The sequence below is a fragment of the Falco naumanni genome, chromosome 1 (assembly GCF_017639655.2).
Source record: "Falco naumanni isolate bFalNau1 chromosome 1, bFalNau1.pat, whole genome shotgun sequence".
Classification (NCBI taxonomy): domain Eukaryota; kingdom Metazoa; phylum Chordata; class Aves; order Falconiformes; family Falconidae; genus Falco; species Falco naumanni.
The window spans coordinates 127,362,629-127,387,307 of NC_054054.1; the positions used below are offsets into that span (position 1 = coordinate 127,362,629).

The 24,679-nt window shown below is 46.2% G+C and overlaps 2 protein-coding genes across 2 annotated transcripts in view; one reads left to right on the forward strand and one right to left on the reverse strand.

Moving 5' to 3' along the window:
* The window catches only part of CCDC57 (coiled-coil domain containing 57), a 43,039-nt gene extending 42,359 nt beyond the window's left edge, over positions 1-680 (reverse strand). The window contains exon 1 of the mRNA XM_040582303.1: positions 524-680. Coding sequence (XP_040438237.1) covers positions 524-528 — 5 coding nt within the window. The 5' untranslated portion in view covers positions 529-680. The remainder of the gene's footprint in view (positions 1-523) is intronic.
* Positions 681-6,778: 6,098 nt separating this feature from the next.
* SLC16A3 (solute carrier family 16 member 3) lies at positions 6,779-23,008 on the forward strand. The gene is made up of 5 exons (XM_040582304.1): positions 6,779-6,892; positions 14,021-14,262; positions 14,755-14,898; positions 15,289-16,056; positions 17,432-23,008. Exons 2-5 carry the CDS (start codon positions 14,040-14,042, stop codon positions 17,716-17,718), a joined length of 1,422 nt encoding a protein of 473 aa, XP_040438238.1. The 5' UTR covers positions 6,779-6,892; positions 14,021-14,039; the 3' UTR covers positions 17,719-23,008.
* Positions 23,009-24,679: the final 1,671 nt, after the last annotated feature.

Below are 24,679 nucleotides of genomic sequence, written 5' to 3' on the forward strand. Positions count from 1 at the left end.
AGGGGCGCAAGGCCGGAGCTCTGCGGCACAGGCCACAGCACAACGGGCCCCCGATGGCGCCCGCGGCCTCAGCTGGGCTCCTCCCGGCACGCACCTGCACCTCCCCGCGCTCGCGGCGGCGGGCCGCACCTCACGGCGCGGCTGGCGGACCGGTCCCCATGGTAACCGGTGGCCCCAAGCGCACTTCGTGGCGTGCGCCGCTGGCGGCCAATCAGCGCGCTGCCGGCCCCGCCCTGTCCCCGCGCTGGAGCCACCCGCTCCGGCCAGCCCGCCCCGCCCCGCCGCGCCCCCGGCCCAGCGTCGCCCGGGCTCTCGCTGCCTCCCGCCCGGTTCAGCGGGCCGGTGCCTCTACGTTCCTCTCGCCGCGATCGCTTCCAGCTGCCGGGCACCGTGTTCTCGCGTTTTTCCCATTTCCCCCTGGCTCTTACATACAGCGGCTCCCCGTGTGCATGCTGCGCTGTGGCCCCAGGCTCCTCACGGCACCCCCCACCCCCGAAACCACGCTTGTTCCATGCTCTCAAACCTCATTCTCTTTTTCACTTGTCTTCCTATACGTCCCGTTTAGCAGCCTGTTCAGTGTTAGCGCTTTCCCTGGCGCAGGCCAGGAGGGGGGCCCTGGCCCATTCTAAGAGTAGCTGCTGGGAAGGGTCGCAGCTCCCCCGAGCGCCCGCTGCGTCCTGTGAGAAGCCTGAACAGGCTCAGGCCGGCCCGCACGCTGCGTCCTGTGAGAAGCCTGAACAGGCTCAGGCCGGCCCGCAGCGCACGGCCGTGCCGCACAGAGCACTGCTACCGCGGTATTTAATTATTTCTAAACGCATCTACGGAGCAAAGCGGGGGCGCGGCCTACGTGACGCTGAGCGGCCGCGGGCCTGGCCCTCGCCCCCCCCCCCGCTCCCGTCACCCGCCCGCCGGGAAGCCACGGGGCGACATTCCCGCGGCGCGGCCTGGCGCTGCCGAGCCCCTGCATCGTGGCAACGGCTCCCCCAGTCGAGAGACCCCTCAGAAACCTGGACGCTGTGGCATCACAGCAGAAGCACGCTAATTGAAAGTAAGTCGAGTATTACCAGTGGTTCTTAGGTATCTTTCCTCATGTCATCAGAACAGAGCTGGATTTCCTCACCCCATGGCATCTGAAGGAAGGAGGGTCTTAATTTCCATCAGTAACTGTTACTGAAAATTATAATCAGTTTGACTGATTTTACTTTTGGCTAAACCAAGAACCAGTTTGACTAATTTGAATTTTGAAATAAATCGTTTCACTTAGCTACATGAAGTGTATCTACACATAACTTCAGAATACCAGTTATTAAAGGGATTTAGTTAATTTGTTTACATGAATTTTAAACCTCTGGTTTAAAATACAACAGTGAAATCCGGCTTCAGATGATCTTCCAAATCTGAGCACACAAAAATTACCATGCACAACGCCTGCAGCGGGCTTCTCAAAGCTCTCAGAACCAGCACACAGCAGGCGAATGCCTGAATCTATTAGACTGATGGCATCCTCCTTTTACTTAGGTCTTGCCCCAGAGCTGCCTAACCTACGAACTGCCTTATCTTTTGCAACACTTCCTCCCCCCGCCCTGCCTTTCAAATTAGCTGTCATCTTCCCCAGGGTACCTTCAGACAGCCCCCAGTCACGTAGTTAAATGCACGTCAGTTCCCCAAATGAGTCACTGATGGCTTCTAGTGATTCAACAGTGCCCGAAATAGGTACATTTTAAGGTAAATCTTAATCTTAGCTGTGAGTCAGAAAGATTATAGTCTACACAATACAGATTTTGGGATCAGTGTAGAAACCTGTGTACATCTAGAGGAATGCAGAAAATGTCTTGGTTTCATAGATGGAAATGAAAGGAAACCTTTTTCCATTTTAGCAAAAATGAACAGGAATTTAGAAGAGGCAGATTTTCTGTTCTTTTCAAACATTGGTGAGTTTGGTAAGATTTTGGCTAAAGGCTGATTCCAGCCACCTTTAGAACCACCTTCAGAGTCACAACTTCTGAATACAAGTCTTTGGCCCCATCGGGGTACACTTTTGAGTAGCTTCACAAAGAAAGAAAAAGAATGGACCCACCCTCTGAAAATGCTGCATTTTAGAGAGGAAAAGCAGGGTACATCCTGGCTACAAATATACTACTAAGCTCAAAAGCACTTTTAAGTGTCCAGTCCAAAGTCTATGTCCAACTTATCATGCCTCAACTCCATAACAAGGCAAGATCCAGGATCACACAAACTTCAAAGTTTTTGAAGTACACAGTTCTTCTAAGTAGTAGTATGAAGACACAGGCCACGTGAGAGCTATGGTACACTCCAAAGATGCTTACCTGGACAACCAGAGGAACAGATTTATGAGAAACATCTTGTGGGGGCTCCATAAGTGAATATGTACATAGTCTACCATGATGAAACATGAAAATTAAAATGTGATTCAGAAAAGCCTTTCTTTCAAGTGCAGCTTTTCTTCAAATGAATAGCCTTATTTCCACAGAACCCCAAGGAATGTATTTGGCATACAGTACACAAACAATAAATACAACAAATTCAGAGATAGCGTTTTAAACAAGATTTTCTAAATAAAAGCAGCTTACCTTATAGCTTGCAAAGGACTCCAGAGGAGTTTCTGATCCCCTCTGAAGTTTGAGTGCTGTTATTTAGGAACCAAATGACACATTTAAACTCTAATTTCATCACAGGCTAGAAGAATTTGATTTCCATGTCTCTTTTTCCCATATCTACCTGTACAACAACTATATACATCTTCGTAGGTACAGTTCATGTTCCTCAACTGCATCTTGAGAATCATACAAAAAGACCTTATTTTCATACTTGCTTTAGAAACAAACTAAAAATTACTGAAACCTCAACTCTAAATATTACTGGCCTTTCTGCAATAAAGATCTTACAAGGGTTCTTTGTACAACATGGTCTGCTGCATTTACTTTTTGAATCCAAGGCAGAGGTGCATACATTGCTCAGTGCACAGTTAGCCATGTACGAAACTGTTTGAAGTGTTCAATGTTACTCTTAACAGTCTTAAAAACACTGCAGTGAAAATCCATAATTAATACAACAGACTCCATTCAAGTGCAAATAAGATAGCCTTAATACCAAAATATCTGTAAAAGCTTAATAAGAATACATGTTTACAGGCACTTTTAAGGTAATATTTGGGACTCACCTACGAACTGCAGGAATGGCAGAGTACAGCTGAAATTTGGAACAGGGAACAGCAACCACTCAAAACTGTTAGGCTACACAGAAGCATTTCTACAGCTCAGGAGGGGCTAGGGAAGACACTTGTAATCAGAAGCCCTAAGTTCCAGAGCAATGAAGCTTTGTACTAATTTCAGCTGCCTTCTTCCTATTTATACTCCATAACAACAATATTCTAGTCACTTCTGCCTTTCTGGAAGCCTGATCAGGTGAAAATTTCCAGCATTCTCTGACTGTCTTTATTGATGTGAAATGGCAAATAGTTATTGGATTCACTACATCACTCTATTTTTAATGGAAACAATCTAGGAATCTCATGAAGCTCAACAAAGGAAAATATAAAATCCTGCACCTGGCAAGGAATAGCCCCATGCACCTGCACAGCCTGGGGGCCAGCCACTTGGAAAGCTGAGGGCCCTGCGTAAAAGGAACTGACCATCAACCAGCAATGTGCCCTCCGATTTAGTATCCAGAATATCATTAGCCTTCCTTGCTGCAAAGTGCAAAATAAAAAATAACAAAGTCAAATGAAATACGTAAAGGAACACACCAGGATCCTTCCATATTTGGAAACCCATGAGGAATTATGGACTTTTTAGGGGAGAGTTGGTGGAATCTTGCATCTATTATCTATATCCATCTATAACCTAGCAAAATTATACTTCCCTATGAAGAATCCCCTTTAGCAAGAAACTAAACTGAGACTTTCACTCAAAGCTCTTTTTTTAGTTATATGCCTCAAGTCACTGCATTTTGAGTTGTCTTTGCTGCACTTCAATATTCCCTCTACTCATAAGTGTACTGCAGCGTATTTAATGCTTAAACAAATGCAAAATAACTCCACCTAACAGACAGGGGGTTTGTGCCTTCATCTCAGTTCCAAGTGTTTATGCCCATGCAGATTCTGTGCAGGCTCCTGCAAGCACAGCAACGCTGTGTTCTGCTCACTTACACTACTGCCTTGTTGAATAGTGAATCAAATCCAATGATCTGGGTGCTGATGTTGAGGGGTGTCATTTACCCTGGCATGTCATCCTCTAAGAACACATATCTTTCAGAAAACACTTTCTCCAAAAACAGTGGGAGCCGTCAACTACAAAAGTGAGACCACAGACCACTGGTCGCTGTTCTCAGCAGCTGGTCTATTTCTATGGATGGCCACTTTTGAAAAACAGACCAGCTGCAGTGACACTCCTCTGGCTCTAGGAAAAAACCCAACTCTTAAATGGTGTGAGTGTTCCACAACTGAGCACAAAGAGTGTATGTCGCAATGGTGACTAGGCTGCAGAGAGATGGAGGCTTTGGTAGGGATGATGTTGACAGATGTGAAGGACACACCAGTCCTCTTTTTGGTCTTTTCAACATGTTTGGCTAACACTGCTTTTCTTACCTAGCCTCTCATATCTTTATAGTAGCTATAAGAGATACTGATGGTTTAGGTATTTTGACAACTTCCACTTTTACTGTTGCTCCTCCCAGTCCTAGGCACCTCTGTCCCTCCTGAAAATACCTTCACAAAGTACATACCTCTAAGTTTTGAATTAAAAATTCTACTGGTGGCTATACATTTCTGTGATGTAGAGATTCAAGTAAAGTGCAGTGACAAAGCAGAAGATTTTGCAGGATGGAAACATCTTCCTGAAGAAATTAGTCAGAAGGTGGGGTCATGACAAACAGAACTGTCTCCCTCTCAAAAACTGCTGGAGTTTTTCCAGTCCTTTGGGACTGGCAACGAAGACTACACTTCCTTTTCCTGGAGAACCAAGATTACCTGTAAAGACATGTAAAAATGTCTTCAGGTGCTAGGGTCCATGAATTTTGCTGGGCCTCAGGCACTGCACTGCTTGCTTCAGAAACTCCACAAGAATCAGTGGTTTTTGCTCTTCCGTAATTCCCTTCATCTGGCCTGTTATCGAATGGCCTAAATTTGGGTGATGGTAGACAGTCAAAACCTGCTTTTACTGGTCTTTAAGATTAGCAATGTATGTCCCACTGGCTGTATGCTGTCTACCCCAAACAAACCAGCCAGCCTTGCTCATCTTTGCACATTACTGCAATGAATCCCTAAGTGGGTACAAATGGGTACTACAGCAAAACTGAATCAAAAGCCAAAGCAAACGTAACGTGCATGGGAAAGAAAGTAACTTCTGTGGTGTCAAAAAAGTTTCAGATTCTTCCTCTGTATTTCACCGAGTACATTCTAAAATATTGGAAGCTACTCATCTGTGCAACACCATAGCTCTCAAGACAGTATTGGTTGGGACCCTACCCTGGTGTACGTCTACACAGGTTGTAGGAATCACAGAATCATTTAGATTGGAAAAGACCTTTAAGATCATGGACTCCAACTGTAAATGCAGGACTGCCAGGCCCACCACTAAACCATGTCCCTAAGCACCACGTCTACATGTCTTTTAAATATCTCCAGGGATGCTGACTCAACTACTTCCCTGGGCAGCCTGTTCCAGTGCTTGACAACCCTTTCAGTGAAGAAGTATTTCCTAATATCGAATCTAAACTTCCTGTGGCACAACTTGAGGTTGTCTCCTTTCATCCTGGTGCTTGTTACTTGGGTGAAGAGACTGACACCCCCCCCTCGCTACAGCCTCCTTGCAGGTAGTTGTAGAGAGTGAGAAGGTTCCCTCTGAGGCTCCTTTTCTCCAGGCTAAACATCCCCAGCTCCCTCAGCTGCTCCCTATCAGATGTGTGCCTCAGCCTCTTCCTCAGCTCTGTTGCCCATCTCTGGACATGCTCCAGGACCTCAATATCTTTCTTGTAGTGAGGGGCCCAAAACTGAGCCCAGGATTCAAGGCGCAGCATCACCAGTGCCGAGCACAGGGGGACAATCATGCCCCTGTAAACTAGGTTGGGTGCTGTAAGCACCCAGGGGAGTGGGGCACCAGCTGCCAAACTGCCAGGCCCTGTGGGGCCCAAGCAGTGTTACTTTCTGTGCTGTCCATCACAGCTTGCATGGATGCTCAATAATAGCAATATCAACATACGCTACGTTTCACAACTCGGCGTTTGTATGGACAGCAGGAGAGGCGCAGCAGAGCGGCACAGGGAGCTCGCTGCACCTGGGCGCAAAAGGAGCGACCCCTCGGGTGGGCACGTTGGCAGGCAAGTGTGCTCCCTCGGCAGGGGCGAGGAAGGAGGCGGTGAGTTAGCTGCAGGATGCACAACACCGCCATCAAAATGAGGGAGAAGAAAAGCGCCTGGAAGCCCTAAGGGTCCTCCCTGTGGATGCGACAGCGCGGAAGCTGCGCGGCTGCCCTGGAGCGCAGGGAGTGAGCGCGGAGCGAGCCCGGCGGCCGGCGCGTACCCGCACGCTCAGGCCCGTTGCCGAGGTCCCGCTGGGGGCGGCCGGGGCCGCGCTCCCTGGGGCAGCCGCCAGTCCCCCCGGCCCCGGCCCCAGCCCCGGCCCCCGGCCCCGGCGAGCCCCCGCGCCCGCCGTGCCCCTGCGCGGGCGAACCTGTAGCTGCGGGCTGGCGGCACGTGGCGGCGCTAGGACCGGGCGGCCCCGCGCGGCCGTGGGCGGGCCCAGCCGCCGCCCGCCGGGGCGCTCCGCCGCCGGGGCTCGCAGACGGGCTGAGGCCGGCCGGCGCGGGCGCAGGGGGGAAGCGGCGTCCGACGGCAGCGCGGGCATCCTCGGGCGGGGCCGCGGGACGCGACTCAGGTACCGAGGTGGAGCCGCCGTGCTGCGGCGTGTCGGGCTGGCGCACGGTGGCGAGCGCCGCAGGGAGCGCGGGTGTCCGGGCCGGGGGCAGCGACCCCGCAGGCCGAGGCGAATCCCCTCATGGGGCTGCCGGGGTCGGCGGACGCGCTCGAAGCTTTGAGCGAGCGCGTCTCGGGCGCCGGGGGTGCGGCGGGCCGGGCGCCCCCACCCCCCTTCGCAGCTGCGTTCCCGCCCGCGCGCGGCCAGGCGGGTACGTTCCTGCCCGGGAAGCCGCGCTGCCGCCGTGCGGGTCCCCTCGCGGCCGCCGGCCGGGCAGCGCTGTCCGGGTGCCGAGCGGTGCTGGCGGCCGAGTCTCCCCCGGGCGGTGCCTCCGGGGTTTCCTCCGGGGCGCCCGGGTTGCGGTGCTGCTGGCTTCGGCGCTCGCACGGTGCCGCGCCGGGGCTGGTGAGGCGCCCGCCAGCGGGGGCTTTGTGCCCGCCATCACCGGCTTCAGACGGTACCGGGCGACGAGGGTCCCCTCGCTGCCGCCCACTTCTCCTCGCCGCGCGGAGCTTCGGGCGGAGAGTGCTGGCCGGAGTCCCCTTTTTCACAGCGGTGCAGCCCGGCCCCGCCACAGCCAGCGACGCGCAGCCGGAGGGACCTTCCCCTCGTAAAGGCATTGCGCAGCCCCGGTCGTGAGCTCTGCTGCTCGGGTCTGCAGGCGCTCCGGCGACGGCGGGCGGGACGGTGCGGCCGCCCCTCCGACTCCATTCTCGGCGGCGGGCCGGGCTCCGCGGGAGCCGTCTCGGACCCGGGCGGGCGCGACGGGCCGTGGCCATTGGCGGCCCCGAGACCGCCACCATTGTTCTGCTGACCGCGGTCCCCCCGCGGCATCTCTGAGGAAGAGCCCCCTGCTGCTGCTGCTGCTCCTGTTGCTGCTGGCCCTCTGCGCCGGGGGTCTCGCCCTGCTGTGCCCGGCGAGGGGGCAGCGCTGCGGCGCGGGTCCCGACCCGCGGTTAGGAGCTGCCGCGGGAGCGCGCGGGGCCCGCGGGTGCGCGCGCTTTCGGGGTGGAGCAGCCGGAGAACGGTTTAGCTGGGGATGTCGCAGGGTGAAGCACGTACGGTATTGCGATGTTTATTTCAGAGGGAGCGGTAGTTTGCCAAGGCGTGGCAATCCGTTTAAAAGCGTAGAGCTGAGTCCGTTGGTACAGTACACCTGTTGTTCAGAAGGTTGGTTCAGAAGTGTAACTGGAGGTACGTTATAAAAATAATAAGGTGGAGGTTTTAAATGGTGACTGAAGTGGGAATTCCCGTATCTTGATGTATGACACCATGTTACACAGCAGCACAGTCCGAAGAAGTTGTGTAAAATGACCGCCCTGGGCAGCCGATCTTGCCCCACCATGCGCAGCTGCTGTGCGATCCTTGCCTGAGACACTGCGTGCATGCAAGCCAGCACTTTGTGGGTCAGGGCAGTTCTGCAGTATTCTGCAAAAATCAGCATGTATGTCCAGCTGGTGACAGGACCGGAACCTGAACTGGTGTTTCTCTAGCTCTGTCACTTCTTGCTTTTATGCTGTACAAAATAAGGACACTACTATAAACAATTGGAAAGAATTTCGTTTTTTCTAAAGCTCTGACACACTGCAAAGCCACTGTAGCTGCAGGGCTGAAATTAATTTTAAAGATACGTGAAGAACGAATTGCAAGTATTCAACTGAAGTTGGGATTCTGCAACTTCTATTTTTGAAAGTGTATGGAAGGCGACCAGATAATTAATGTGCAACCGAAGGCATGTTTGTCACTTTTCCTGTGCACACAGAAAGGGTACATGCTGTCTGGTCTTAAGGTGCTGCTGTGATGCTGACATTAATGCACTTACGGTAATGGATGTGGTATAAAAAACCTCATAAGCTTTAGAAAAATAAGTTAAGTTCTTCAGAAACCAGGCACTTGGTGCAGAGACAGTAACTAGGGAGGTTGACAATGCTGTTGTTATAGAACTAGTATACTTGTTTCAGAGGTGGTACCTGAGAAGACTGAACTGTTAGTTACTGTTGTATTTGTAATTAAAAGAAAATAGTCATGCAAGCATTTATCTCAAGATTAAAAGAGCTGTTTCTTTCTTGTTAAGAAGAAAGCCACATTAATTCTTCAAACAAGAAGTTAGCGTGCAGATCTATGGCTTATTCTTTTGCTTATAGCCCAGTGTAAGTTAGGGGTACTTGTTGGTAACATGCTCATTATGGGGGGGGGGAAGCCACTAAGAAACCAAAATGATAATGTGATCTGATTTTCCCAGGTAACGTAAAGAACAGGGTTCTAACATTTTCATTACATAAATAATAATAATAATAATAATAATAATAATGAAAAAACCCACAACCTGCAACTCCCCCTGTAGAGTACTTCACCCAGATAACAGGACCTCCACTGGTTAGTATTATTAGTATTACACATAAAGTTGCAGTGTAAATTTACAGTGTCATTGCAGTCTGCCGGTAACTTGTGATGTACGTCACTGCACTGAAGCAGTGAACACTAAAATGGTTTGAGGCTAAGTGGGCACTGGAGGTTGATTAATAGTAAGTATTGGTGTGGAACATCACCTACGGCTACAGGTGGCACAGAATCACTGTATAATTTATCGTGGGAGTTTTGAGAGAGGGATGAAAGAATGGTGAAGGCTGGCAAACCCTTAAGAAAGGCAGCAGACTGTCTCAGATAAAACAGAGGAGGCCAAAATGGGAGAGTGAAAGTCACTGCAGGGTCTTGCAGAGATGATGGGAGTTCAGGGCAGGCATGGGTAAATAGGGTAGTGATTTTGTAGGTAACAGGAATTTGCAGCAGCCTTTGGAGATGGACACGTAATTCCACTGGCTGATATACAAGCAGGTAAGCCACAAGAAATGCACTACTGTGTCATACAGTGGCTCATCAAAATGGCTTGTACAAAGTACCTAAGAATGAGTTGTAATAAATAAAATTCAAATTAAAGATACATGCATTAGTGCTTTAGAGCGTCAGGAAAGAGTTAAAGAGGCAGACGTCAGTGATATCAATGCAAAGGGTAGTTGTTTTATGCGTAGAGGGCTATCACCATGGTCTGGAGGGTATTAAAATAAAATTAGTTTTGCAGGAGCCATTTCCTGCAAAATTTTAGTAGAGTTGGTTAGTCTTAGGATTCTTCACTCAAAACCACGGATAACGTAACATCTTTTGTTTAGTCTGCTTAGATTTTGATACATTTGGGCAAATACAGGAGGTTTATGGCTCCTATTAGCATAGTAGCAGTCTATGCTTTTCAGTGTGTCCATACTTGCAATGCCCTTTGAAGAGAGAATCATTATCCTCTTCATTCCCACAGATAAGAAAGCGAGGGAGGATCTTTACATTGCTTAGCTTAGGCCATCTTCCTCATTTTCTAATTGTATGGTTCTCAGTCTAGTGGGGTTCCAGACTGAATTCCAGTCTGAACTGTGTTCCCTGTGTGGAAGTTAGTGTTTTATTTTTGATAACAATTATTTATTTCTGTTGTCGGAATTCACGGTTGGGTAGATTTCTGCCATAGTAGAATCAATTCAGGAGAAGTTTTAAAGCTATATAGGTCAGCCTGCTGGCTATAAAGTGCTGCTGCGTGGCCCACAGGGGTCCTGGCTAAACACCGATATTAGGTTCTTGCCATATCTGCTCCTTTTTGTAGTGCAAATGCTCCCCTTTAATATAAACTGCATCATCGTAGCAAGCAGCCCCCACCGCGCTACCGGCAGCACCTAGCATCCTCCCAGGGAGCCTGTATTAGTTGCCATGGCAACGGGAAGATAATCTTGGGAGCATGAAACCCCACGGATTTAACTACATTTGCTCCTTTCGTTTTACGCTTTACCAGAGCAAAAACCCGTTTATGACGGGAGGAATCTGGAACAAGCACTGACAACCCCCGCGGGGGAACGTGGGGGGCTGAGCTGTGGCCGGGTCAGTGTAGCCCCTGTCCCGGGCAGGGCCGGGCCGCGAGGGCGGGAGCGGCACCCCCCGGCCCGGCGGCCTGGGCGGCATCGCAGCGATGAGGCGAAATTGTAAGTCAAAGCGCTGCCTGCGCCACCCACCTACGGCACCGCCGGGACTCCGGGCCGGGGGCGCGCGGGGGGGCACTTAGTGCTGCGTGGGGCCTGCGAATTGCGATGCACGGACGGCTCCGGCGGGCGGTGCGGGCGCGGAGCGGAGCGGGCTCCATGGGCACGGCGCGAGGCCCGGTCCCGGTGCGCGCGCTGATGGCGATTCTGGCCAAACGTGGCAACAGGCACGACGTGGAGGACAGTAGATGGACGTTGCTCTGTCCCCAGGAGCTCACTCTTACGAGGTGCCGGGGGCGGGCCGGCCCCGGTCCCGCAGGGGCAGCGCCGCGGCGGGCCCTGAGCAGGGCGGGCGCCGCCGCCCCTCAGCGAGCCCCGCCCCGCCCTGCCCCGCCCGGGCCGCCGCCGCCGCCGTGCGGAGGAGCCGCGCGGGGCGGGCGCTGCTGCAGTTATGGTAGCGGCCCGCCCTCCGTCGGTCACGTCCCGCACGTCTCAGTGCGGCGCCTGCCAGCGCGCGCTGCCGGACCGCCCCACGTCACAGCGGCGGGGTCACGCGGGGCCACGGAGGGCTGGCGGGGCGAGGCGGCGGCGGCGATGGCGGCTCCGCGCAGCCCCGAGGCGGGCGGGTGGCTGGGCCTCATTGGTACCGCGCTTGCACCAGGCCCGGTGTGCCGGCGGCGGTGCGCGGTTCCTGCCCCCTGGCACTCGCACTGCGCTGCTCTGGAAGGGACAAGGTCGCAGCCAAGCGGCTCTTCACGGCGACCCGTCCCAGAAGCCCCCTGCCGCTTGTGGGGGCGTGGGAGGGCTCGCAGCCGGGGCCGCCCGAGCTCGGCAGCCCCCGCGGGACGCCCGTGGGCCAGCGCGGGTGGGTGCCCGGAGCCGCAGTGCCTCCAGCCCGGTGAGCGGGCTGCAGGCACCGCCGGCTGCTGTGTTTCGGCAGCATGCGCTCACGTATTGTTACTGACCTTGTGCTGCTACTAGGTGCTTAATACAAAAAGAATAAAAATGACACAACCCCTCCCCCACCATTTTAAGCATTCACTCCCAACAAAGCCATTTGTAAGCAGTGGGACTGACAGTTCCTCCTGTCCCCTGCACTCCTTCAGTTTTACGTCTTATTCCCGTTCTCTGTTCATGAGCTGAGATACTTGGCTTGGCATTTTCCCTATTACCACCAATATTGCAGAGCTACCAGTGTCGTGAAGGTTTACATTTTGTGCACCTACTCTGTGCTGTCAGGTTACTGCTTTAAAAACAAAACAAAACAAAATCCTTTTTTGAAGAATGCCTTTCACCTTGTATTGTGCAGAAGTTACTGTGAAAAAGTTTTGAAGGGTGGCCAGATGCCAGTGTCGGGGGCATTGGCAGAGATGCATCTTAAGACCTGCATATAGTGACCCAAAGCCTGGTGCAGAGACTGCCTAGTCTAACAGGTTGTGATTTTCTCAGAGCAATCTGCGAATCAGCTGTCTGTAGTAGCAGGCACCTGTACATCTAGTTTTATTGTTTAACCATTTTAGGTTCTAGTTGTATGGACTTAAGACAAATTGTTTTCTGTTTATATTCAATTCCCAGAAAACAAGAGGTAAAGGCAGTAGTATGAGGCTTACTGTCCTTGTGCAGCCCAGGGTAACAAAGCAGCTGTAGTCGCAGCCAGGTTTAGTTCTGCATCATGTATATAAAGGAATTTCCTCCAAGCAGTGGGGATGCTGTTCTAGGTGCCACAGTGAGTACTTCGTACAGGCCTAGTAACAGGCTGTGCATTGTGTGGTCAGTGTCCAGACAAGTTTGTATCAGCTAGATAGTTGTGCCGTACCTCGTCTGGTTCTGAAATGGGAGCTGTAACAGTTACATAAACTCCCAGTGCACAGCGGTCACTATGCAGAGCTGTACTTCTGAAAGCAGAAGCATCCTTCAGCGATGAACAACTGTGCTTGCACTCCTCTTTTAGGTACTATCAGAGAGAAACACTGACCCAGCAGGAGTAATCAATTGCATTGGAAAGAAATGGTCAATTTTTTTTGCATGTAAGATTTAACGTATAACGTGTTTGAAGCTCACTTTTAACATTTTCAAGACTTCTGTAATACACAGATCCTACAAAAACCTAACTGCTGTGATGCAATACCTCCCTGCGCTCTTCACATGCAGGGACACTTCTATCTGCCTTTTCAGTGTCTTCGCCCCCTGCCCAGCATTTCTGTCTTACTTGCAGTATTACTGACTAGTACGTAGAATTCTTACAGGAAGAGACCTCATTTTTTAGATGCAAAGGCAGTTGTGGCTGCATATGGAAGTTGTGAACGATAACATTCATAAAAAAGAAATTAAAACATTTTACTGGTAATGTAATAACAAGAATATTAGAAACTATTTGCTTCAGGCAGTGATACAGAGCATTGCTGCAGTGACTAACTCCTATCATCCACAAAAACTGCCTGTGTAGATTTTCATTGCAGTTTAGCTTGCTTACTTGATGCGTGAAAACTGATAGCTCATCAGAAGCTCAAAGGGATCTGCCTATCTTTTCAAGATATTGGTGCATCAGGGCTGTATTGCTGCCCTCATTAGGGAACAAAGCCTGGGTGGTTTGTCCACAGTTGCCCAGTATACCTCTGCTGCACCAGGATTTTGTATCCAGGTCTCTTAAGTGAATAGTCCAGCAGCTTCATCTAACAAGGTCTTGTAACAAAAATCCCACAGACCTTAACGCAGTGGTTATCGCATATAGTTGATAAACACCACTGCCCTGAACTGCTGTAATGGCCTCAATTTTTCTATGAAACAGTGATTTGGTTGAAATCCAGTTCTGACTCAGAGAGCTGTGAGGGGATGTTACTGTAAAATGCAATTCCATGCCTCATTTTTATGTTTGTTCAAGCTTTGTAAGGACTAAACCCGAACAAGGAATAGTTAAGATTGCACTGCATCTTCAAGATAAGATTTTAATTTAAAATCGTCCCGTATCTTATATGTGACTTCAACTATAGTGCAATTTCTGCCTGTTTGGGTTAGGTGGTTTGAGTTAGATAATTGTCCCAGTGTCTATAGACTGTAATTGCTTTTTGTTTCTTAGGTAACACTTGAGCCTCGTCATGGGAGCCGTAGTAGCTGATGATGGTCCATCTGGTGTTAAAGCCCCTGATGGAGGCTGGGGCTGGGCTGTCCTTTTTGGCTGTTTTATCATCACAGGATTCTCCTATGCATTTCCTAAGGCGGTCAGTGTCTTCTTTAAAGAACTTATACGGGAATTTGGTGTTGGATATAGTGACACTGCATGGATTTCCTCCATTCTGTTGGCCATGCTTTATGGAACAGGTAGGTAGTTCTCTGGTTTTGAAACAGTATTGCATCACACAATGATGTTTGTAAACCACACAGCCATTTACAGCATGAATCACGATAGCGTATCATTACTTGAGTGCAAGTAAGGCATGCCAAAGAAGAATTACTATTGATCACTTAAATCGAAAAGTTATTTAAGCACATCCAGCTTGTATATAAAATTAAATCTCTGTAACTCAGTAGCTACTGAAGATGATGAAAAAGAAAAATTGCGTGGCACTCTGAGGATGAAAAGGATATAGGTATTTGACTGTAAGGAACACTCTTCTGGATTGGCCTGACAGTATGGACAAAGTATAGAAAGAATCACAGAATCGTTTAGGTTGGAAAAAACCTTTAAGATTATTGACTCCAACTGTAAACTAACACTGCCAAGTCCACCAAAGAAAGGCAAACTGACATACAATCAATTGCAAAAACTGGTTTATCTTAGCAGCTGTAACTTGCTCTGCTCTTCTTGCCTAGGTCCACTCTGCAGTGTGTGTGTCAATCGCTTTGGCTGTCGCCCTGTCATGCTGGTGGGTGGCCTTTTTGCCTCAATGGGAATGGTTATAGCCTCCTTCTGCACGAGCATCGTTCAGATCTATCTAACTGCAGGTGTGATTACTGGTAAGTAGTGTGCATAGCTGAAAATGAGTTAGCTAATGTCTTGGCTTTTGATCGAAGTTTTGTTTAAGTGACAAATACCTAAATCATCAGGATCATCTAAATGGGCTTTTGTAAAGATGGTAAGTATGGAATTGAAGTGTCATTTATTTTTTTATGAACGTTAATTTTTCTACTATGTTCAATAGCCACTGCTGTGATCAGTGAAGTGTGACCATAAAGTACAAGAATATTAGGGAGGTAGAATGCTTTTAAAAATGTTATCTTAGAAATCTTTTGTCTATCTGAAATAAAACTTATCTCTTAAGTAATGAATCAGAAAAACTGTAATTAGTATTTTTTAAATAGTGATATTGTAGGCCAGTATTAATTTTCACGTACCCTCTGTTACAGGTTTGGGTCTGGCACTGAACTTTCAGCCTTCACTTATCATGTTAAACCGATACTTTGACAAACGTCGGCCCTTAGCCAACGGGCTGTCTGCTGCTGGGAGTCCTGTGTTCCTTTGTGCTCTCTCACCACTGGGGCAGATACTACAACATGAGTACGGCTGGAGAGGAGGATTCCTTATACTGGGTGGGATGCTGCTCAACTGCTGTGTATGCGGAGCATTAATGAGACCTCTGGAGCCACCCAAAAAGTCTGAAGCTACCAAAGAACCAGCTGAGAAGAAAGCAAAGAAAAAACTTCTGGATTTCAGTGTGTTTAAAGATGGTGGTTTTGTAATATACACACTGGCAGCATCTATCATGGTGCTTGGCCTCTTTGTTCCCCCAGTTTTTGTTGTGAGTTATGCCAAGGATTTAGGGTATCAAGACACCAAAGCAGCTTTTCTTCTGACTATTCTGGGATTCATTGATATCTTTGCCCGACCTATATGTGGAATGGTAGCTGGTCTTAAATGGGTTAGACCACGCTGTGTCTACCTCTTCAGTTTTGCCATGATTTTCAATGGCTTTACAGATCTCATGGGCTCCATGTCTGTTGATTATGGTGGCCTGGTGGTCTTTTGCATTTTCTTTGGCATTTCTTATGGAATGGTAGGTGCTCTTCAGTTTGAAGTTCTCATGGCTATTGTTGGTACTCAGAAGTTCTCCAGTGCTATCGGTTTAGTGCTCCTGGCAGAAGCTATGGCTGTTCTAATCGGTCCACCATCAGCAGGTAAGTAGTCATTTAGTTCAGAATTCAAAATCATTTGCATTGCATTCATTTACAGAAATTGTATGATAAGGGAGCAGAGGAAAAGACAACATGAGTCACTCAAGAAGTGCATATTGCACTAGTGCTGCACATGCTTCAGTGAATTTCTGCAGTTACAATCTGAAATAGTCCAAGATAAATCTTTTCCTTCTTGGCTGTATTTCAGGATTGGCTGAAGTGCCATCTGGAGACGCTGCTCTTGCTCCACTGAAAGCCTACACTCTTATTAGTAGATGGCTAATATTGTATGAGATGAGTTTTACGCACAGACACACACACACACACACACGCACAGTGAATAACTTCTGTGAAGTTCAGACCTCTTTAGAGTGGGGATTCAGAATATGAAACCTGTCAATTTTCTTTGGAAAGTACTAGGATAAATTCTCTATACCCACGGTAGGTTTGGAGGAGGAAGGAAGATGTCGGAAGGAAGAAAAAAATTTACAAGGAGGACAATAAAACTGGACTGTTCTAAGGAAGGTAGACTGCTTCTATTGCATATTTCACAACCCAATACGGGGGCATTAAAAAATAATTGAATTCACATTAATTTGAATTCAAAATTGGAAATTAATTACTAATCAAAGAATATAAATTTTACAGACCCTGAACTGGGGATTGGACAGAGGGAACCAAAACCACACTAGTTCACTGCCATTAAATGTTTACTGTTTATACTGCCATTAAATGTTTACTGTTTATACCAGACACTAGAAAGCATCATGTCTTTACTGTGACAGAGCCCCTCATAGCACAAACAGTCCTATGCACTACTTCCTCTGATCTCCAGCTTTGCCAGAGACATTTCCTTCACATGCTGCCTCCTGTTCTTTCACCTCCACCAAGTCCCATGAAAATTTAACTTGACTAAAGCATCAGAATCGGTCAGGTACTCCAGACCAACCTTTAAAAAAAGATTTGCGACTTAAGCAGACAGTGCACTGCCCGTGCAGGAAGGTAAATGAGACTGGGAGCAAGAGGAAGCTGATGGTACAGATCCCAGCCATGGATGCACACATTGTGATCTGAAATACATGGCACTTATCTCTTGCATATGAAGGCTAGGCTGGTTTTAGTCCAGTTGAATTGCATGACTGTATTGTGTGCAGGGGAGTATGTGTTTTGGGATGTGATATAATGTCAGTGAAAAACTGAAATGAAATAACTGAGAAGTATTTTGTTATGAACTTGTTAAAATGCCATTTCAAAAACCCTGCTTAGATAGTCTTGGTGCTTCTAAGACAGGAGTCATTTAAATGTTTAAAAGAAGCAGAAAAAAAGTCATTGCAAGAGAATCACTTTTGTTAATTACCTGGAATGTTGTCTTTTTCAGGAAAACTCTTGGATGCAACAGGGAGGTACATGTTTGTTTTTATTATTGCTGGAATTGAAGTTACCACATCAGCACTTGTATTGGCCTTGGGAAATTTCTTCTGCATTAAGAAAAAATCAGAAGAACCATGTACAAAAGAAGAAGCAGCAGAAAGAGAGGAATTAAACAAATCTGAAGACAAAATGCCTGAAGATGCCAAGGTGGACTCCATTGAAGTGGAGCAGTTTCTGAAAGATGAGCCTGAAAAAAATGGCGAAGTTGTAACAAACCCAGAAACGTGTGTGTGAGCATGACAGGAAACCTACAAAGTGTGTAGAAAGAGTTTCAACACTATTTATTTTAGAAATAGAACTAGCTTAGGGCTGGGCCATCTGCTTTATTAACTGGAGGCTAGTCAGCTCATCAGGTCTCTCTGGAAGCTGACTTGCTAGAAAACCCTTTACCAGAAAATCAGCTTTATCAGTAAAAGGTGGAGCATTGTGGTTTTACTTTTTATGTAAACTAAAAAGCTTTTGTAAACACAAGTAGAGTTTTGCTATGCATCACCAGAAACTGCTCACTTGGAAGAGGTATAGGAAGAATATACTTTAAGAAAAGTGGAATTATATATATGTTTTCAGACAATATTGGTGAAATCGCTGTATTGTATGGAACGAGTTTGAGATGGGAGAAAAATCTCAGGAACTTAAAGGTCTCCAATAGGTTTTTGAATTTCTTACTTTTTTAGATTTTTAGATTAATTGGCTCAGCCCTTCTTTAATTTTGATAATATCTGTTACTTTTATTTATGTAAATGTATTTCTGAGTTTTGTCTAAACCTGTAATCTTTGTTAATTATCTGGAAATACTGTACATGGAAAGGCACATTACAGATACTGTCCTGAGCAGATCACACAAGTGGTAGTCCAAGGTAGGGCTAAAAGAGAAAACAAGCAGAACTGGTCCTGACAGACCGTAAGCAACGTTACGTGTTAAAAATATATTTACATACGTGGTTTTCAGTATGGTTTCCCTGCAGCACTGAAAAATATTACAAGTAACACGGATACTAGGTTTAGTAGAGTCTTCTGAAAATGTGTCCATTTTGTATGTAAAAGAAGCAGCATAAGTTCCCAGATGACCTATAAATCAGAGTGGGTAGACTTAGGGATTGAACTATCTTGAAACATGTTAGCCAGCTTTAAAATGTAATGTTAGCAACACAGGAAGGTCTTAATGTGGTAGGGTTTTTTTTTTTTCATTCCCTATCCTTTTGCTTCATCTGTGGAAGTTCAAGGTGCCATTCTTGCTGGTTGAGGAGATGTGCTGGAACTGTTATCACATGTGTGGCAGCAGTGCATAAGGTTCAATTGAGAATGGAGTCAGCTCTGCTGCTCGTTGCACAAACTGAACAGAGAGTCTCTGGCCAGTCTTCAAATCTTCTCTGACATCGGTATGGAGGAAGGAGAAGAAACAGAAACAGATCAGACAAGGCAGTGACAGGACATTTGAAGAAATGCAGAAAGGGAAAATAGTAATTGTGAGGACACTGGGTAGAAAGGGAAGGTAAAAGGAAGCGTTCTCTAGATTTTTTTTCCCCCCCACCCAAACACATTCAAGAAACACAGTCTTTTATATGCAGTCATGCTACTGCAGACCACCTTTCAGATGTGTTTATGAAAAGCTCTCTAGGCTTTGTGATTGCAGCAGCGGTCTCCAAAACAGACTAATTGTGACAGATTCAGTTTTCTTGTTGGTAGCAAAGGAATACTGGCCTTCAGGTGCCAAAATTGTTCTGTTTAATAACTTAAACCTAAAAGACTCTTAATTCCTTGAAACCCTATATCCCTTTTAAAAAGACACCATCAGTTGTTTCATACTTGACCATTTTAACAAACATACAGTGAATCCAACAAAGTGCCAAACCCATGAACCATTCCCCAGTGGAACTGTCTCAGATAGCAGCTTCCATCCTGAGAGTTTCTTCAAATGGTTTTGCATTGTTAGGACAACCCTGTACAGAAATGGAAAAGTTAGGATCACGATGGGTTTTTCTGAGTGATTTTAAAAAGAAATGGATGCTGCACTGAATAAACTGTTTATTTTTATATCGCATATAGTGCTGGGTTACTTTAAAAACTTCCATTAATTTAGTGGCAGGAACTGCACTGGCATGTCCTACTTACAAGAACTCAAGTCACTGAACATAGCTCCAGTTTGCTAAAGACTGAATCAGTACTTGGAACACAACACTCCTAGGTCCACAAGGTAACCATATGAAAGGGCAAGAGGAAAATGGAATCCACAGATGGTTTTATGAAATCCCTGGAGGCTGCTTCAGATGATATGTGAAGGCCTGATATAGCTTTCAGGTTGGAGTTCCCTGTTCTGTTTCAAAAAGCAAAAACTAGAAACCTTCTCAAAGGTGAAATCAGATTCTCAAATAGCCATTTTTGTCTTCCTGTGGGTTTAGATCACCTTTGCTAGGTAACGCTATACTGTTATCGCAGAACTAAATAGTTATTCTTTTGACCTCTGGTTTTGGCACAATTTTAAGTTTCCATACATTCTGCAAACCGTCTAGACTGTAGCATCTCAAAAATTTGTGCTTATCCTACTGGCTTCCAGACTCTTTCATTTTCCTTACGTGACAGCTTTTCGGTTAAGCTGGAAACGAGAAGTGTTACATTAGAATTTTATGTGATTGGGGCAGAAAAGAAAGTTACTAAGGGAAACACAATTCAACAAGACACCATAAATAATTTCTAAAGTAAATCCAGCATTCACGGAAGGTGCCTCATTGGCCTATACAAGTTCATCTCGACTCAAAGAGGAACTATGAGTAGAACTGCCACTGCTCCTGCGCTATTTTCAGCACAGACCTACCAATGGACTGCAGTACTTATGAGAGCAGGAGATACCTACTGCATGAGAGAGGTCAAATGACAGCACTCTTCCATCAACTGAGAAATAAGAGCTGGAATTTACTTTGCTAAGCAGTTTTACGCAGGCTATAACAAGCGGCATCCACACAGAGATGAGAAACTCCTAATGCAGATCTCTTGGCAACATCAAAACTGGCAGGCCTGAGCACTTCTGAGTTCTGGAGCCAGCGAAGCTCCCTGTTGCCATTCGCATTCAGGGGTGACGTCCAGGTGTGTGCTAGTCTTCCAGTCCTCCTTCCATTCAGCTGCCTTAATTTTCTTGGAAAGAGATTGACTATGCTGATGGGAAGGAAACCTCCACACATGCCAGATCCTCAGCCTGGACAACTGTAGGCCAGTATGCTAGGCTGTGCTGAGGCACATACCCAGCTGCTCCCACAGACATGGCCACCAAGGCCTTTAGACAGAGCTCCTGTTTTATAGACCCCCCTCTTTCCTACCCCAGGATGTTTGGGAAAAAAAAAACAACCAAAAAAGGCAAGCAGCAAGTCTTTAGGTTCCCAGCGCTGTCTCAGAACACCAGCTAGGAACTTAGGTATAGAAGGGGAAGGTGGTACTGGAACCGTTTCTCCTGGCAAGACTAGCCTGGCTCCTTGTTGTAACCCTGCTTATTGTAAATTCTCAAGGAATTGCTTTTAAACCCCTCCAGGTATTTTGGTACAGTATTTCTTTAATCTCAACACCACTGAGATCCCCTTATAAGCAGTTTGTGAGATGCGCTCTTTCATGTATTTTGAGGATGTGGCATGGTTGGGAGTCATAAAGCATTGATAAAGAAACACCAACTGCCAGGGGACACAAGCAGAACAGTTCCATGCAACATGGATGAACCTTTGTCTAATCTTCACCTGGTTAAAATTTTGTTATTTGAAAAAAGGGAAAGGGAAGGCAAAAGCTGAACTGCCAAGCATCCCAAAGATAATGTAATTTGCTCTTGCATCATACACTACTGGAAAAAATGTAATTTCTTCAGACACATAGTTCATGAACTGTTTAAGAAGCCTGTGAGTAAAACAACTGAAAAACACAAGTGCAAAAAATTCAGGTATAATACTATAAAACAGCTGAAAGATAGTTTTCATAGATAATTTCTCTGGAGCTAACGAACGGTCTTTTAGCATACAGGCTAGCATAGTTTTTAAAGCTTTTTAGATCTTTGTACATTCTATAAATAGCGTAGGGATTTATGGTTAAAATATTGTATGTTTGATGATGTAATGGATCTTGGACCATTAACTTCCTAATGCAAGGAGAGGGTGTGCATATAAATGCCTGTAACACACAGAGAATATATAAAGAGGTGTATGCATATATATATATTTATATATGAATCAAACATGCAAAACACCCAATACAGCAGAGACCGTTTGCCCATTCACTAGACAACAAGTAATGCAGGGTTAAAGCTGTTTCCTTCCTCCTCCTATACAAAGATACGTTTGCTTTTTCATAATTTCTGAATAAAATATCTTGTAGCTATTTGGAGCCTAGAAGATATCAGCAGAACTAAAAACCTTAAAGCGATGCAGCTCTCTGTTTAAAATCATAATCATTTTTCTCCAGTTCTTAAATACATTACAGCAAGCCTTCAGCCACACCTGCTGCTACAGCAGCTAGCTCCCAAAAGTTGGTACTTGACACGGTATGAAGGTATGGTGTCAAGGCATGAAGGACCGGACAGATCTCGTGCTTATTGATATTAAATCCCATCCAAACAAATGTGTGTTAGCCAATGTAAAATCATTCTCTAAGCAGAAATCAAAACATTCCCCTAACCAAGCAATCAGACTTCAACATGAAAATCCAAAATACTCTCACATATGCACCTTTGTTAACATCCCAAAGAAAAGCTTCAGCTAGGTAGGCAATCATAAACAGAGGGCTTTCAGGAAAACACCAACTCTCACATGACACAGGGGTAAGTCCTGACTTGTATATGTGTGTGTCTGTCTCTCTGCCACGCTTGTCTTTAGGACTATGGGAGTATGACTTTGTTTCTTGTTAATGCACTTTAATGTAATGTTGTACATTTACGCTTAGATTTTTTGGTTTTTTAATGCTTTTCTAGTAAACTGTTGCAGATGTAGCGAATAAATATTTATTTGCTTGTCAAAAACCGTGGGTCTGAGAAAATAAGCTTAGGAAAAATAACTTTAGCACCCAGATTTAGAAAGTGGCTTTCACTTGCACATGCTCAAATAGCTATACAGAAGCAGAGAAGAAAAAAAAGAGGGGACACCAAGCTGACAGGCAGCCAGAATTTGATGTGGACAAGGGGACTGCTTTCCCCATGACTTACAGTCTGGCCAGTCTGAAAATGGAAATGGGCTCCCACTGTAAACAATCCTGAAGACTGTTCTAAAGCACCAACTAATTTAAAGTAATATTAATTTTGTGGTGCTCCATTTTCCTTGTTCTCTAAAGAGTACTCCAGGTTTTGTTTGCAGGTAGTTTTATGAACTACTATGACTTACAAACCCCCCAAGTATTTTCTGTCAGTACTGACCTGTCAGCAAGCAGTCTTTACCATCAAGTAATGCCCTTTAGAATCGAAAGCTCCTAAGAAAACATAGTTTAAGAATACATTTATGGCGGGGGTTTTTGGATCCTATGGTGCCACAACTAAGACTGGCTCTTCAAGGTACAATCTCAAGGCTACACCCAAGTAAAGCAAAATTAGTCTTTTTGATGTTCCAAGAGCTACATTTTGCTATCTAGAGGCTATCTAGAAGGCTCACAGCTATTTGTGCCTAATTCTAAGTACCTCTGCTGAGAAATTTTTGAGAAATCCAAGTTCAGCTTCAAAAGTTTCTGTGCATTTACACTGAAAAGATTGTAGGTCTAGTTTACATAAACCCCCATGTTTGCATAAACAGATGACTACGTTTTCTAGGCTAGTTTAGTTAAACTGGTAAGACTTAAGGTGTCATCACCACCGCTATCCTGCTGGCCAGGTCAAGCCATATGCTGCTACAGGAATGAACACGGGTGGACTGAAATGACAGAAGTTATTAGTGTGCAGTCAGCACATCTTTGTGACAGAAAACCAGAGTTAAATCTTTAACTCTGGTATTCTGAAAGAAAGGTGTCAGGCCATTTGCTGTGGAGGGAAACAGGCATGACCTGAGCTGCAGAGCTGTTGCTCCCTGCTGCTGAACCTGTCGAAGGAAGATAACCCACCAATATATGAAGAGGAAACAACTTTTGACAATAGCAGAGGCACTGCATATGAGAAGCAATGGCTTTGGAATATATGATTTTAGCAGCCTTCTCAATGCTTCTGGAATAGATCTCATCTTTGTGCCAGTAGGAAATAGGCACATCTACTGCAAAAGTCAGGGCTCTTAAGAATTACCATCTTAGTAACAGTCTGTGAGATCAACCATCCTGCATTTGTCTGAGGAAGTACGAGAAGTTAGAGGCAGACAGAGTAAAAAGCTACTTACCTCTAGTTACATGCTGCTTGTTCCTTCTCTGATCTCAGTACCTGCTTCATCAACTCCGCAACATTCCAGCTGGGAATTTTCCTCACTATCCCTAGATGAATGCTTTGGAGCAGTAAGAAATGATAGCTCTTGCTCTTCTGACTCTTCATCTACTACTGTTTCAGCAGTTTAAAGCCTTTCACTGGAAAATTTGAATCCACTGAAGAAGCGTATCTAGGTTTTAGTATTTAGAATTCTTAAATAGTAAAAGACTTTTCAGTCTTGCTTAGAAATGTGGTGTAAGATCTAGTGGTTGACAGTGTCAGACAAATTTTAAATACAACTTCTTAGCAGTGAGAGCAGAGAAATCTTTGCTGTTTGGGGTGTTACATGAAAAAAATCTGCACATGACCTCAAAATAGTGTGAATCGCTGGTTCATCCTTTCCTTATGGATTCTGGGAAATACCAGAAGCTCTGCATAGCCTTTGTGCCTGTAACACCTGCAGCTCTCAACCAAGCTGAGGACTGCAATGAAACTGTAAGTTTTGTCAGGTTATGATCAGGACTAGACATTTTCTTCCTAGTGCATAATGTACCAAATGAATTCCTGTTTTGTTCCACACCCCACCCCATGCATTCTGGACTGGTCACAGCAAAGACACAGTAGACTAGGGCTTAATGCTTCAGGATGATACACAATTTCTCCTTTTTCCAAATTTTTTTTTAATCCATTACAATTGTACTTCTCAGACCTAGATCTTATCTATGTATTTTGAGTCAAGAATTTTCCCAAAACGAGATTAACAAAGTACACTATAAAAAATTATTTTTGTAGACTGTGTGTTTTTGTACATTCTGTATATACAGTTCTCATCTAACTTTGTTGTCCCTCTGCCTG

Bases quoted from the DNA above. Each gene is read 5' to 3' on its own strand.
- SLC16A3 (XM_040582304.1), top strand. From the start codon at position 14,040: ATGGGAGCCGTAGTAGCTGATGATGGTCCATCTGGTGTTAAAGCCCCT. The intron at 14,263-14,754 runs GTAGGTAGTTCT...CTTCTTGCCTAG, and splicing joins GGCCATGCTTTATGGAACAG to GTCCACTCTGCAGTGTGTGT. The intron at 16,057-17,431 runs GTAAGTAGTCAT...TGTCTTTTTCAG, and splicing joins AATCGGTCCACCATCAGCAG to GAAAACTCTTGGATGCAACA.